The sequence below is a fragment of the Squalius cephalus genome, assembly GCF_949319135.1.
Source record: "Squalius cephalus genome assembly, chromosome: 12".
Taxonomy (NCBI): Eukaryota; Metazoa; Chordata; class Actinopteri; order Cypriniformes; family Leuciscidae; genus Squalius; species Squalius cephalus.
Genome location: NC_137133.1, coordinates 13,646,920 through 13,663,741, shown reverse-complemented (window position 1 = coordinate 13,663,741; position 16,822 = coordinate 13,646,920). Strand labels below are relative to the sequence as shown.

General features: G+C 36.2%; 1 protein-coding gene across 1 annotated transcript; it reads right to left on the bottom strand.

Moving 5' to 3' along the window:
* Positions 1 to 62: 62 nt before the first annotated feature.
* On the bottom strand, positions 63 to 10,710 carry LOC307168390 (uncharacterized protein). The gene is made up of 3 exons (XM_079888283.1): positions 10,332 to 10,710; positions 9,377 to 9,830; positions 63 to 2,498 (listed from the first exon to the last, which is right to left on the bottom strand). Exons 2-3 carry the CDS (start codon positions 9,703 to 9,705, stop codon positions 2,324 to 2,326), a joined length of 504 nt encoding a protein of 167 aa, XP_079744409.1. The 5' UTR covers positions 9,706 to 9,830; positions 10,332 to 10,710; the 3' UTR covers positions 63 to 2,323.
* Positions 10,711 to 16,822: the final 6,112 nt, after the last annotated feature.

The following is a 16,822-nucleotide window of genomic DNA, read 5'->3' as shown; positions in this document are numbered from 1 at the left end:
AACATTTAGTTTGATAATATGATTGGTTACCAAATACAAATCAACAATAGAGTTTTTGTGTCATATAGTGTATTGATATATATATGCACATGTGATAGCCAGGAAATACACAAAGAAAATGATATGTAACTGACAAAACATCACAGATAATAGACTTATGCAGCATTATGTGATATAGTAATAATAAAACACACACAAAACAGAGATAATAGTTTCTGGTAGGCCTGTTAAAGTGACATTCAGGAAAGAGAGAGAGCACATTTCCTCAATCCTATATTATACAACATAAAGTAAGCCTACCAAAAATAAGATTATATACATTGGGAAATTTCTAAAAACATGTTCTGGTCATTAAGAAAAATCAAGGCACAATTCAAAATTTGGTTCAGCTTATTGATAAAGAGGTACTCAAAAATATAAAATTACAACTTCGCATCTTTTACAACCTAGACTGATTTTATATTTGGGGTCCCAAAGTCCCTAATAATATACACCACCATTCAAAAGTTTGTGATGAGTAATTTGTTTTTTAAAGAAAGTAAATAATTTATTCAACAAGGGTGCATTAAACTGATCAAAATACTAAAGACATTTACATTTACTTTATTCATTAATTAATCTTGAAAAAAAGAATATTAATTAGGTACTTTCATAGTGCGTTTTCAGCTGTTTTCAGCATTGATAATAATGATAAATGTTTCTTGAGCAGCAAATCAACATATTAGAATGATTTCTGAAGGATCATGTGACACTGAATACTGGAGTAATGAAGCTGAAAATTCAGCTTTACATCACAGGAATAGGTTACATTTTAAAATATATTCAAGTAGAAAATGGTTATGTTAAAATAGATGCAGCATTGGTGAGCATAAGAGACTTATTTCAAAAACATTTAAAAATCTTACAAACCCAAAACTGGAATGGTAGTGTATGTGTAATATTAAATAAAAGTATTTTTTAAATTGATCTCATATGTCCCCTTCAAATTATTTAAAGTTCATTCCCTTTAAGTTAACCCTATTCAAAAAACCCATTAGACTGATATTATTGACAATCTTCTCCCTTTTTTACCATAAAGTAGGAATGAACATTTCATTACTTTGACTGGTATCTATATTCTAGTAACACAGTTTCTGTTTTTGACCCCAGTAAAAACACAATGTAGAGAAATACAATAAAACAAATTAAAGTCAAATCAGAAAATCATCAACCTTCAATGGCAAGTAGTTAGTAGGAACTACTTAGTAGGTTAGTAAGTAGTAGTAAGAACTTCTGTAATGGCCTCGGGGTCTCTCAGACCCCAAACAGAACATGAGGATGAAATAAACTTTATAACTTTTATACTGTGATTTACTATCAGTTAATTTAAGTACATTTTATATTTATATTTTCCATTTCGGTATCCACATACATAGCTATGAAAAAGTAAAATAAAAGAAAGAAATAATAGGGATGCACAAAATCTGAAGTCATTGTTACCAGTTATCAGCCAGTATTAATTCAACAAGTAAAATAGGCTGCTATATATTTTTTTTTTAGCCAAATAATAGGACTCCACATTATTTCTAGTTGGATTACCAATTTTTAAAAAGTTGTCCATGTGCATCATTTCTTTATTCTGATGGTTTATAAAATTAGCTAACAAATCTTTTGTTGCTGTAAGATAAGAAAGATTGTTTTCTCCCCGTTTTAAAAGCAGTGTTCCACTGTTTACGACATTTTGTGTCGGTGAGGACTTTGGTTATCGGTTTCAAAACATTAAAAATGTATCGGTTATCACATTGGGCAAAATTGCCATATCAGTGCATCCCTAAGAAATAGGAAACTAGCATGTTCAGTCAAGCTACATGTAACAAATAGCAATAATATAAGTCCATAGCATTAGTACAAAATTGAGAAACTGAAGTGTCTTGTTACTCAAGGCACTTCATTATCAGAACAGATTAAAGATAGAAATAGAGCTGCACGATATACCTGTTATCTGTAGATATTACTCATGTTATCTTATTTATAAACCAATATTACGTATTCACTTGTTTCCCTTTTAGATTTAGATTACTTTTGCTGTCTGTATCTAACAATATCTTAAAGGGATAGAGGTATAAAAAAAATATAACCCTTTAAGTGCATCATCTCTAGTCGAGTGCATGCAGAGCTGTGTGTCTTCATGCATAAAATAAGTAACATTACTTTTTGGCATTCAAATGAAAACTTATCCTTCTTCCATACTGCACATGGTTTGATGCCTTCATGCGGTTGTAGAGTTTAAAAGTATTTAGCTTTTAGTGAGTTTTTTTTTTTTTTCCGGTTTTGATTTCTGTAGTTATAGTTGGTTCAAAGCTGTAGTGGTCTTCATAACAGTCTCATAGGATGGCGGCGGCTCCATTTGCCAGGGAGGGGGTGTTGCAGGTTGGATCTGTGGACTGGCGACTGAGGTGGGAGGCACTTGGACTGTAATGTGATCCTCTGCTGTAGCCCTCCGGATCCGATCCAGCCTCCTGGGGAAAGGGAAGAGCAGAATACCTGTATCACAATATAGTTTGAGTATATAGCTTAATTAATATACTGCAAAGGCCCTGATGTACTCACAGCGAAGTTCTTTTTTATTCTTTGCTTAAAAAAGAAGGGGTTAAGTTTGAAATACTTTTGTAGTGGCGTTTAGATAAATATGTAAATATGTGCTGGACACTTTCCACTCAATACCATAATAAACGCAACAAAAAATTACAGCGGTAAGAAAACTGTAGTTAAAGTCCCCTGTAGTCAATAATTTTATTCCTTAAAACTTATCATTGAGCACCAAAATGACATTTTTTTCCTTGAAAAAAAAATATTCATGCCTTAAAATAGCTTGAATGTAACTCTACACCCTTGCCTCATTTAGTATATGCGTTCTATTAATATTGAAATTAGTCCCGCCTCCACTCACTCGCACCAGCTCAGAGATCCACTCATTGACGATCACTCCTTGACCTGATTGGTTACAAGGTATTTTGTGACGTCAGAAACAGCAGCGATTTCAAACTGCGTTTTTGAGACCGTAAGTAGAAAATACTCAGCAATGGTGTAGACTTGTGCATTTGTTCCAGATTTATCTTAAAGCATATTTAAAAACACCACATATGTAGACATATAAACAACATTAAAAGCTTGATTTTCACCACAGGGGGACTTTAAGAAAGCATCTGATACTTTATACAATTGATTGCTTTAAAGTAGGGCTGCACGATTAATCGTAATTAACATGAAATCAAACTTAAAACGATTTGGCTTAGTGCGATTATGAAATCGCAAAGGCTGCGATGGTTTTTTTTTTATTTAATTTTTTTATGCGCAGCTTGTCATTGATGTCTCTGTAAACGCTGCTCCACCTGAAAGCAATTGTGAGTTTGAGTCGCTTATAACGTGCATTTGAAAAAGCAAAGCGTCAAACACCTTTCCAAACATAAGCATGTATGAACCTCTTGTCCAACAATAGACAACATTTAATAACAAGTTTTACTCCAAACTCACTTCAAAACGACAGTTGAATATTTGAAAACATCCTTCTGTGAGATGATGTGGCTTCTTACACAGAATAAGGCACACAACATATTATTTCACAGTATTTTATACAGTGATAAAGGCTATGTCGCTTAGCATTGAAGTGTAAATATACTTTATCATCATGAAAATACCCAAGAAGGCTTGAAGAACTCCCGATATATTGTCGTAGTCGTGTGTTTATTAGTCATGTCTAATCAATCAAAGCGTTTCAATCTTCTGTTTATTCAGCTACAGATAGTAAGAAGCCCATAGGGATTTCCTAGAAAGATGTGCATTATCTACTTCTGCAGGGCATATTTGGAGTTTCTGCATGAGAGCGCCCTCTGGCTTTCACTGACAAGCTGTGCATAAAATAATTGGCAAATCGCGTGCGGTTTAATTTCGATTAATCGTGCAGCCCTACTTTAAAGCAAGCAGCTTTACAGTATTAAGCATGAAAAACAGTGTCAATGTCACTTTCGATTAGAATTACAACTAAGTTCTACTATAAAGCACCTCTCCAGTGTTTTCATGTTTTTACTCGCGTCTGACCTTGAAGGACTGAACAGAAGAAATGAGTCGGAGATGATTTCCACATCAAAGAAGGCGGAGCCTTGGAGCCACACCTTCTCATTATGTAATCACCGCAGAAAATTCGCTTTGGCAAGTGGTTTCGAATTCCAAACGAAGTTCATTTTGGCCTGATTTTTGTTTGTAATGACGTCACAACAGTTCGTTCTTCGATTTAACTTAAAGGGTTAGTTCACCCAAAAATGAAAATTCTGTCAGTAATTACTCACCCTCATGTTGTTCCAACCCCGTAAGACTTTCGTTCATCTTCGGAACCCAAATTAAGATATTTTTGATGAAATTTGAGAGCTGTCTGACTCCTTCACAGACTACTAGGCAATTTCGGAAAAGTTAGTAAAAACATCGTTAAAATAGTCCAAGTGACTACAGTGGCTCAACTTTAAGTTTATCAAGCGGCGAGAATACTTTTTGTGCGCAAAAATAACGACTTTATTCAACTATTCATTTTCTTCCATGTGGGCCTCTGACGTAAATTCACAAGCTCCATGACGCATGCGCGAGAACTGAGAAGATGACGCAGATGGGTCTTGATGAAGTGTTTAAAATGGTTCTAAAGTGTTCATTTCCTGGATGCCCGAATCGTGAGAAACCAATGAGAAAACGTAAATGTGCCTTACCAATGCCAAAAAAATTAATGGCTTACCTTTCACATTTTCCCATCAAATGATTGTGAGTGTCATCATCTCAGTTCTCGCACATGCGTCATGGCGCTCTCGTGAACTCACATCAGAGGCCCACACACAGAAGAAAATGAATGAATAAAGTCGTTATTTTTGTTTTTTTGCGCACAAAAAGTATTCTCGTCGCTTGATAAATTTAAGGTTGAGCCACTGTGGTCACTTGGACTATTTTAACAATGTTTTTATTAACTTTTCTGGACCGGCAGAATGAAACTGCCAAGAAGCCTATGAAGGAGTCAGACAGCGCTCAGATTTTATCAAAAATATCTTAATTTGTGTTCCGAAGATGAACGAAAGTCTTACAGGGTTGGAACAACATGAGGGTGAGTAATTACTTTTTTGGGTGAACTAACCCTTTAAGGTACATCGGGGTTTTAATTAGCAATTAATCTGGACATTTATGTTAAAGCTTATGGAATCAACATTCATTTCAGAAGGAAACCAAATAATCTGAAATCACCTAGTTTGTGCTTGCAATTCTTTTTGCCAAATCTTTTTTTTTTTTTTTTTTTTTAAGTGAATCCAACTTTTAAGTTTAAACCAAAGACTGAGTGTTTACCATCATTCTCTTAAAACTACTGTACTTCAGACGCCAAAAAGACAAGGAGTGGGGAGAAGGGGGAGACCCCAAGGCACTTATTTGATGGCTTCAGCATGTTGCAAGAAACAAAAATCTCTTCCTCTCGAGCCCTCCCTCCTACTTGTTTCTGGGCTAGTGTACAATGTTGACTGCTTTCTGTTAACATCTGTAGTCCTGATCATGCGGTCAGAATGAACCGCTCTGCTCCCTTTGATTCTCCTATCTTCCACAGCATGATTCTCCAAACAAAAAAAAAACCATAAATAGATTTAAATATAAACTGAGATCATAATTAAATACCAGCAACTTACTAGTTTGTAAATGGCAATGGGTCCTTTCTTTCTCTTGTTCTCTCTCTCTCTCTCTCTCTTGTTCTCTCTCTCTCTCTCTCTCTCTCTTTCCCTCAGACATGGAACACTGAAAGAATTTGGCGGCTAGCAGCTGTTCAGTCTTCACTTGGTCTGTAAACATTACCTTGCCTTAACATTTTCTCTCAGTTTCTCCATTAATTACATTGTGATTGCATTTTGTTAAGCGTTGAAAAAGGTTTCTTGACAAAAGGGAGTCAGTTTAAACACTTAAACTAATTACTGTTATTCACAACGATATTACATAGAAAACACTGTTGTGCTAATGGGAACCACAGAATGACACCCATAGAAATTTTAATTAAAGCTTAAGTATGCAATTTCTGCATTACTAGAGTCACCAAACAAATTGCAAAAATGCTCAACAAACAATGAGGAATGTTTTTTTTCCCCAAGTATTGATAAAGGCATGTTGGATATATGGTTCCTCGCTCTTGCTATAAGAGGAAAATGTAAACCTTGCCTTCCAACTAGTACATCGTGCAATGAAAATAAATGTAAGACATGAGTTAGTTTATGGACAGAATGCAGACCCATCATTTCTACCATCTAACCGTGCCAGACTGTTTCACTGTTTTCACTGCTGACCTACTTCTATAATCAGAACATTTGTTACTTCTGCTTAACTTTGGCTTTCAAACTAAGAGTGGGCCGAGAAGAGACAGAGGACCGTCTTAGTTTGAATATGTTTTTATCAACTGAAAGCCAGAGAAATTCTGAGTGTATACAAAAACCCCAATCAGATTATTATTTTTCAGCATTCTTGTGTTTCACAACTTCCCAATATAGGCTTTATGCCAAACGTCACATGACCAAACAGGAAAACATGTCTCAGTGCATCCGTTTGTTGGAGAAAGTGTTAACGGCAGTACGAGCTGGCACGGATATCTATGGACCTTTCTAAGGTAATCAACTAACCTAGCTAGTTCTTTTTATTGTTGCCGTTTTATTCTATTTAAATATGTAAATGTTAGTGAGAAGACGAAAAAAAAAAAAAAATTTTTAGATATCAATCTGCATTTTCGATGGATCGGTTATGCTCATCTTTGCTCGCTCCTTTGAATGTATCTTGAGTAAAACGTCTCTATATTTAACAAAGCACATAAAAAAGACCTGAACCGGAAGCGATGCATCCTGTTTTACAGGATATGGAAGTTTGTTGCACATAACCCCTGTGATGGATTTTTAATGAATAAGATAGCAAACTTTCTTTTAAACTAACCATGATTCTAACAATAATAACACATAAACTTTACTTCCCCTTTTAGGGCTAACATCCTAACACTTTGAAACACGTTGTACTAAAACGTTCTGCTTTTTGTCTATTTGCGTAATGGGAAATAGTCTAGTGCTGACTATAACAATATCAAAACTGTCTCTCTTGTCTCTTAACCCTTTACTTGTGTTTTGTTATGTTCTGAGATATTTTTACTTAGGTCACTAACAGAGAGGCTTGCTTCACCAATGGATATTAATAGAAGGTGACATGTTAAAGTCATGAGTTAGGCACGATGTACGTGGCTGAGATTCTCTGAGAATTGCTCGAGAACTCTTCCGGCCGTGATTAAAGCATTTAAAGGACATTTGTTGAAGTTTGTCTGTCATTTATGCTGCGTGGCAAGTCAGTTAGAAGACCCAGATATACTAAACTTTGTAGACGTTAGGGGACGTCGTCTGTAAGGGGATGTCGATTGCAGGCGAGACCCAGATAGACTAAACGTTGTAGACGTTAGGGGACGTCGACTGTAAGGGGATGTCGATTGCAGGCGAGACCCAGATAGACTAAACGTCGACTGAAGATTTTCAGGGACGTCGATTGTAGACGTTAGGTCAGGTGAGAAAATAGAGAAAAATCTACCACACCCCCATTATTGCAAAAAAAAATTCTGAACACTTTAGCAAGCAACTTATTTAGGTCAGGGTCAGCAGGCGGTCTACTCTATGATGTCATTTCCTGTCAGGTTTTTTTTAGTTTTTGGTTTTTTGCATGTTGTGAAAAATTTACTAAAAAACCAATTAGCATATATATATATATATATACAGTACCAGTCAAAAGTTTGGAAACATTACTATTTTTAATGTTTTTGAAAGAAGTCTCTTATGCTCATCAAGCCTGCAGTTAAAAAAAAACAAAAAAAAAACAGTAATATTATGAAATATTATTACAATTTAAAATAATGGTTCTCTTTTTTAATATATTTTAAAATGTAATTTATTTTTGTGATGCAAAGCTGAATTTTCATCAGCAAGTACTCCAGTCTTTGGTGTCTTATGATCCTTCAGAAATCATTCTAATATGATGATTTGATACTCAGTTATTATCAATGATGGAAACAGTTGTGCTGTTTAATATATTTTTTTGGAATACTTTTTTTCTGGATTCATTGATGAGTAAAACGTTAACAGCATTTATTCATAAAAACAGCATTTATTCAAAATAAAAACATTTCTAACAATATAAATCGTTACCATCACCTTTTATCAATTTAACGCATCCTTGTTGAATTAAAGTACTAATTTCTTTAAAAAAAAAATGTTATTGTTCCCAAACTTTTGAACGGTAGTGTATATTGTTACAAAAGATTTCTATTCTAAATAAATACAGTTCTTTTTAACTTTTTATTCATCAAATAATCCTGAAAAAAGTATCTCAGGTTATAAAAAAAATATTAAGCAGCACAACTGTTTCCAACATTGATCAGCATATTAGAATGGTTTCTGAAGGATCATAAGACACCAAAGACTGGAGTACTTGCTGATGAAAATTCAGCTTTGCATCACAAAAATAAATTACATTTTAAAGTATATTAAAAAAGAGAACCATTATTTTAAATTGTAATAATATTTCATAATATTACTGTTTTTTTTTTTTTGTTTTTTTTGTTTTTGTTTTTTAACTGCAGGCTTGATGAGCATAAGAGACTTCTTTCAAAAACATTAAAAATAGTAATGTTTCCAAACTTTTTTGACTGGTACTATATATATATATATATATTAGTCTTCATTATGACATAAGGACAGCTGTACCACCCTGACATTGTTGATTTTTTGCATTCGAAAAATATCCAAATGAATTGTAATTCAGGTATTAAAAACATGCTCATCACAGCAGTCAAGTCACTGTACATATGCATTTTTTTAATGTTTTTAATTTTTTTAATAAATTGAAAGATACAACAAAAAAATGAGTGCTATGAAATTGATCCTTGTGGGTTCCAGAATCTCTCAAAACCTCTGATTATTTATGTTCTGATTTTGGTATTTTCCATTTATAAAACAAGTCTGGACTACACTACAACATTTGCACATATTGTTGTGCCAATTTCCAGTCTGCACGAGGCAATGCTAGTTGTCAAAAGTCAGAGGCAGTAGGCAGATATTAAAATCTGTTCCGATTTTAAAGGTCATGTAGTGTATTCCAGCCTTGAGCCTCTCTGTTTATATTGTATCTATTCACAGAGCTCCGGAAACTTGATTTGACAATTACATACTCCATGACACTCATCTAGTTTGTATACATATGCCACAGCTTTGGCTAAACCCTTGTTTCTCTTTAATTGCACTCATCAATTAGCCACATAACGATAGCTTATTTGTGTGTGTGATATTGGTGTGTAAAATTTGCGTCTTACCTCTGCACCGCAATGGCTTGATGGTGGGTGTAACGGGTGCCCGTTCGCGGGTGTAGAAGGAAGTGACCTGCTACACCTGGCACAGCTACATCATGACTGGATTTGATGACCATGCAGAAGGCACGGATGAGGATCAAGAGGCCGAGACACACTATGGCCACGCCAATGAGAACACTGTAAAACTGCATGGTAATGAAGAGCACTATGCCTGTAATCACAACCAAGATCCCCAATGAAACTTGCCATCTGTGCTGGAAGGACATGCTGCTCCTTCTGGCTATGCCATCACTAGTAGGCCCATTGTCTTCCGCCCTTGTGACACAGTGCATGTGTGTATGAGAGTTTTAGTATTAGCTTCAAGTCGTGTTGCACAAAAAGTACAGCACAAAAGTCAGTCCAGCCCTGGTGTCAGTTCAATATCCTTGAAAATCCAAGAAAGAGATTGCAAACCATCCTACACAGAGCAGAAAAAAAGAGTGAACATTACACTACATGCATCACAGATAGAAACTATGTAACCTACATTGATTTAATTGTATTTTTATAGACAGTACAGTGTAAAAAAAAAATGTTTTCTGTTTCCTGTTTTTTCAGGTAACCAACAATGTGCTTCATGTGGTGTTCAGAAGTCAAAAAATATATTTTAAAATGACAGAATAAAATTTACTTCATTAGTAAGACTACAAAAGTAAAAATCGATCATTTTCAGTTGCATTTTACACCTTCTATCAAATGAACACATGATCAACCTTATACAGTCTTATCCAAACAAGAGGTAAGAATTGAAATGTCATTACAATTATTATAGTTTAATATGACGAGTTAATATTGTTACTGTTTTCTTTCTTTCTTTCTTTTTTTTTTTTTTTTTTTTTTTGTCTGATGTGTAACAAAAAATCAGAACTACTGAGTTTTTCCTGTTTTATCGTCGTTATTAAAATATACAGTAGCCTACCTTGTCGTGTTGACGCAGTCCGGCGTGCGTTTGTTTTGACCGTGAAGTTGAGAATCAGTGGATGAGTGTAAAGGTTTCTTCTAATGAACTGTCTTCAACATCTGTCTGCACGTCCTGAATAAGCGACCAGCTCTGCTTGTCATTATACTCAACGAGGATAATCATTTCCACCGAGCTCTTCACTTTACCACGGAAATCGCGACTCAGCCAGTCATTTCCTTAAAGAATGCTTAATGGAAAATCTAATTCTTCCCACAGTCATCGCTGTCGGTAGATATGCCATCTGTTTGAGTCTATGCGGTCATTTAAACGTGAAAAGGAAGTGGCAGAGATTATGGGCGGAGGTTGATGCCACTAGGAGCGTTGTCCGATTCGTGAATCGTTCTTTTAATTCGAATCTTTTTAATGATTCGGGTGAGCCGGGTCACTAAACCGGTTCATGAACGGATAAGAGAGAGAGATCCGAAATCGCCCCCTTACCATACCTGTCAAGTATCCCGTTTTGGCCGGGAAAGTCCCGTATTTTACCCTTCTTTCCCGCCGTCCTCCCGTATTAGTATTTTCCCGTAAATCTCCCGGTTTTTAACATGCGTTATTAAAAAATAATATTTAGGCTAACCCGGGCACGGACGGAGTAAAAAAATAAATAATTCCTAATCTGAGTCTGTCAGTAGCTTCGCGATAACTGCCACCTGCAGTAGCCTACTACAGGGACTGTAGGTGGCAGTTGTCGCGAGGTTAGTGTGTGAGGTCAGATGATGAGTGACAAACCATTACAGTCTATGGTGACAATGCGGGAAAAAACTGGAAAAAAAAACAGAGACAGATGATGGACGCTACAGAGACGGAAGGCACTCCTGCCAAAAAACCAAAACCCTCATGTAAATACCGCGAATGCAAAGTCTGCAACAAATTTGTACAATAACTCACTAAAAGTAAAGAAAAGTTTTGTGAAATGAAAAGAAAATCTGTAAAAGAAAAGCAATATGAAATGAAAAGATTGTGTGGAATGAAAATAAAATGTAAATGTAAAGACAAGCAATGATAAATGAACAGAAAATATGCAAATAAGCCTTTAAATAAATGCTCTTCATATCATATGGGGGGGGGGGGGGGGGGGGGATTTTCCCTTATTTTCAAATCCAAAACTTGACAGGTAGGCTATGCCCCTTACTCAATCACGTTAGTCCACTAATAATGTTCACTTGAAGGAGCGAATGAAAACGGATGTTGTTCTAGACACTCGCAGTGCAACGTGGGATGAGTGAGTGCACTCAATTACATCCACTGTTTCGGACACCACTGCAGATGTCTGTCCCTTCAAATAATGCCCTATTCGAGGGTATATGGGGGCGATTTCGGATTCAGCCAAGAACTCAAAGAAATCTTATTATGTTTGTATTGGCAGAATTAGGCCATAAAATCGAATTATTTATGTTGTCTGAATTTTACTCACACAGTTTAAATGGGTATATAGTAGATGAAATAGCTGCAGTGTTCATTCGAAAATGTTTTGTAAGGCAACACTCAAGAATCGTTCAAGAATCGCTGAATCGCCGTTTTTAAATGAACTGTTCAAAAGAACCGAGTCGCGGAGTGAGTCTGACTTCCCATCACTTGTCAATAAGGAAATCACCCAGTCCTGGCTGGGCGTGGAAGAGCCGGGTCTCTCGTGTGACTCACGTTCAGAGATTTCTCATACAGCTTTATTAAAAACACACACAAACACACACACACAGGAAGAAAAAAAAAACCTCAATAAAACAGCTGAATTCCGTCATTACATGCTGATTTATAGTAACTAGCTATTAGATCATGTTATTTTCAGAAACTTTGCACCTGCCCGCTATTTACCCTTTAATCAATAAGTTAACTTGCATGACTCAGACTAAATTCTTAAAGCATGATTGCAGGGCCACTTTACTCACTTCCAAACAGACAAGCTCTGGGAAAAAAAAAAAAATGAAGAGACTGCAAAATTAGCAGTTACTCTGGATTTTTTATTTTTTTATATGCATCTGTTTGAGTGAAATTAACATTTTGCAGCATTCTCTTAATTTTTTCCAGAGCTTTATAGAGAGGGACACACCTTTGGTCAAATCAGATAAAACTATATGACAAAGAACCAACACCCCTCTCAAAAATAGCTTCAGCATAGACATCTGTATAAAATGTAAAGCTTTAAAGGTTGGCATTGTCACATACACTCATTCTCAGTTTCATTATCATGGACTTTTAGTTTGTTTCCATGAGTTTCCTGTTTCCTTTTGTTCTATTTCCCCGCCACTTGTTTGTCTCCTTGGTTACCGTCATTGTGAGTTCTGTGTTTCAGCTGTGTTTGTTTATCATCTCGTTTGTGTTTGCTTTATAAGTTGTATCCTCACAGTCACTCTTTGTCCAGTCACCGTCTATGTTAGAGGTTGTTGTTTGTTTGTTTGTTTGTTTGTTTGTTTGTTTGTTTGTTTGTTTGTTTGTTTGCTTGTTTGTTTGCTTGCTTGCTTGCTTTGCCTTCGAAGTGGATTATTAAAGACATTTGAAACTTGATCATCTTCTTGTTCTTCCTTCAACCTTGTGTGACAGAAGACCAGACCCTCAGAAATGAGAAGAATGGACATTGCATCAATGAAGGGCAATGTCATTTTGGATGGAGGGACAGTTTTTATGTTCCAGAGTGGCATAGACCTGGAGCGACATCTGCTATCTTGCCACCTGCGACAACGTCTGTCTGCTTCGTCATGTCCCGCGGCGATCTCTGCTGGACTAGAAGCTTAGATCAACTTCGCACTGTGGACGAATGGATCCGTGCTCACAGTGGGGGAAGCGCAGGATAACAGCAGTCTCGTCCAGCCACACCTCACAGTTGTCCTGCAGCCAGAGCCCAGCCCACCACCACCCTCCTCAACCGAGGAGATTTCGTTTGAGCCTCCCGCAGACGGAGAGCTTCAGCCTGCCGCGATGTGTAAGCCAGACCCCTTTAAAGATAGGACAGCGCCGACCATTGCCCCGGAGCCGGAGCCCCAGAGTGAGACCAGGGGTGTGAGCCAGCAACATCTGTAGCAGAAGGAATTTTGGTGGAATTGGACACTGAGGACTGGCTGATAAACTGGGACACTGAGATACTGCCTCCCACCCTGAATCATTTGTCTGTTCTTCATCATTGCGATTTCAAGACAGCAATGAAACTTGAAAAGACTGTGAAATATCTGTTTGTTCGTCATCACTGTTTCATTTACCTTATTGATCCCGTCCAGCTTCCCTCTTTCACCCTCACCTCAGAGCTCAGCCAGTCCTCCAGCTCCACCTCTGCTGGATGCCTTCCCCGGGAACGCCTTGCTGCGACGTGAAGGCTCAGGTTGTGCAACCACCATTAGCGCCTGAGGCTCCGCCTCCGGCCTCTGATCCCTTCGCTCCACCTCGACCTGTTGGCTTCGCCTTGGCTCCTCCCACCCTCGGCTCCACCAGAGACCCTCGACCTTGCAGCCCCACAAGGTTCCCTCGTCAATACATCAGTCCTTTTTCCAAAACGTGTTTGTCTTAGTGTTTATATTTTAGACCTGTCAGGATGGTTTTTGCGGTAAATTGCATGTACAATTGTGTACTTGCCCATGCATGTCTCGTCATATCTTTAAATAGAGAAAAGTTGATCCAGCTTCTTTGACGCATAGTTTTTGTATTGTATTGTATCAAGTATTGGCATGGATTAGTTGTCACAACAAGTGAGAAAGGTTGACACGGAGCACGATAAATCTCGAACCACTGGGGAATCACCCATTTTTAAAAAAACAGAAGTGTCTGCTGGCAAAATAAGAACATGACAGAGCTCGTAATAAAGCAAGAATCAACAATGGTTTGCTTTTTTGGACATGGCGAGAACTGAGGGATTTGAAAAGCAACAGGGAGATGGTGTTGCTCAACAGGTGAGAAAGGTATTTTATTGAACAGATAAATTGTCATATGTATCTCTCTAACATATAGTTCATTGTAAAGCATTATCTATTGTGAAGGGTCATTTCATTATGGCATTCTTCAGTTAGTCAGCTTGAGATCCTTTCCACACGTTTACACCTCTTGGCCTGGTAATAAATGATTTATGAGCAGAAGGATAACCATATTCATCCGCAGAGCCGAAGCACAACCAAAACACTGTTCTTCAGCAAAATGCATACAGGTTTAAAGTGTACCTTTAAAATGTCATATTGTATATTTATCCGTTTAAATTTTACACTGTACATAGGCCTACAACCAACCTAGGATTTACAGATTTTAAAAATGTAGAAACTGATATAAATACTGGTTTCTTCACGGAGATATATAAAAAAGTCATTTAAAGAGCATTATGTTCATTTTTTGCCACTTTGTCATTGATGGTAAGATCTTCACCTGTTATGTCAAATATTCTGCACTGCATGACAATATGCAAAAGTTTGTAATCATATACTGTTTAATTTTCAATCATACCACATCTGAAAAAGGAACTGGGTCTAGTTTGTCCTTTTAAAAAAAAATGAACAAACAAAAAAGTACAGCATTTCTAAAAATAAAAAGTCTTGCATGCACACAAAACTGATGTAAACAGCCCTCTGTAGATTTTTCATTGCAGTTCAAAGGAAACACACTGTAAATACATAAGGTAGAGAATACCCAGAAGTGCCTTTGTTAAAAGATGAAAATCATTATAATGGGTGAGTCAGAGGAAGTAGTGGTCGTGAATGTCATGTTTTATAGTGTTCCAAACAATATTAACAGAGCATTAGTTCATCATTAAACTCAGTAATGCTGTGTGGTTTTCTCGGCAGAGATCTGCTGCCATTATCAGGCACCACAATGTGTGCCTTATGCATAAATCATCACTCTGGGCAGATCTCTAATGTGATCTGACCATGCGATTTTTGAGTCTGTGAAAATTGTGTGCTTATACAGGCTATCCCATGAAAATATTCTATTGACTAAAAACAATAATTTGCCTGAAGAGTCTAAAAAATGAATAAATATACAAACAAAACATTTTCTCTTTTCAAAAAAAATCATCCACATCACTGCCAGAAAGCAATTCGGGTGCCAAGTGCACTGGCTAGTTAAAAGGAAGTACTCTAAATACTTTTAAATTTTGAATATTTTGGAAAATCCTGAATTTTGAATTATGTATAAGTGTGATGTTTTGTGAATATTACTATTGAATGGATTTATGGCTATGAACTTGCTTTATTATTTATGTGAATGTAAATATATATATATATATATATATATATATATATATATATATATATATATATATATATATATATATATATATATATTTACCTTTATTATGTGAAATAATTAAAATATTTTTACATAATTTTTTTTCAAACAAAACGGAGTCTAGCCCGACCCTCCCTCCTCCTCATCCCGTCCCCTCCCCCTCCCCCTCCCCCTCCCTTCCGTGCTTCCTGAAACAGTCATGAACGAGTCAAAGGCTTTTCCGATGTAAATTCGTTCCTTCTCCTTTTCCCTATTCTTTGCTATTTGTTTATCGGAACGTCGTCTCTTTGGTTGTGTGTCAGCCATATCAAAATTCAAGAGAATATAATTCTACCGTTAGTCATTGTCGTTGTCTAGAACATCTCTCTAGCTAACTCCCCTTTTCATGCTTCTCTCTCCTCCACTCCCCACACCCCCCTTCATGTGCACGCACACTAACCCCCCAACCCCCACCCCCAAATCATTCTTGACTGTTATTGGCTGGAACACTGTTTGTTATGTTTCGTGGTCCAGGCTGGACCAGTTTGTTTTTCTTGCCGTTTGTGGAGCCTGGGCTGTCTACAGAGACCACGTTTTTTTACAGTGTGTTCAGGGGACAAAAAAAATTTCATCCTAAAAAACGCGTGACATCGCTTAGAGCACCTTTAACAAAAACTATATATATATATATATATATATATATATATATATATAAGTGCTGTCAAATCGATTAATCGCAATTAATCGCATCTAACATAAAACATAAAAACATTGCATCTAACATCTGAAAGTTTTTGTTTATATAATATATGTGCATATGATTATATTTATTCATAAATTATATATATATGTGTGTGTGTGTTTGTATATATATATATATACATATATACAAACACACACATATATATATATATATATATGCATAGGCTACATAAATAGGTGTGTACACGCACACACAGACACACATATATATATATATATATATATATATATAGATAGATAGATATATATATAAACAAAAAAATTTAATCGCGATTAATCTATTTGAAAACACTAATATATATATATACACTAATATTATATATACTGTACTTGTATATATAATATAATAATATAATATATATAATATAATATATAGCACTTTATGTTGACATCTTGTGGTTCACAGACTGTGGCAGACTGAATAAGCATCCATATGTAGAAGATTTTTTTTTAAGTATAAGGTGTGCTTCAAACATTCAGGCATTAGAATATTTTCTAAAATGTGAGTG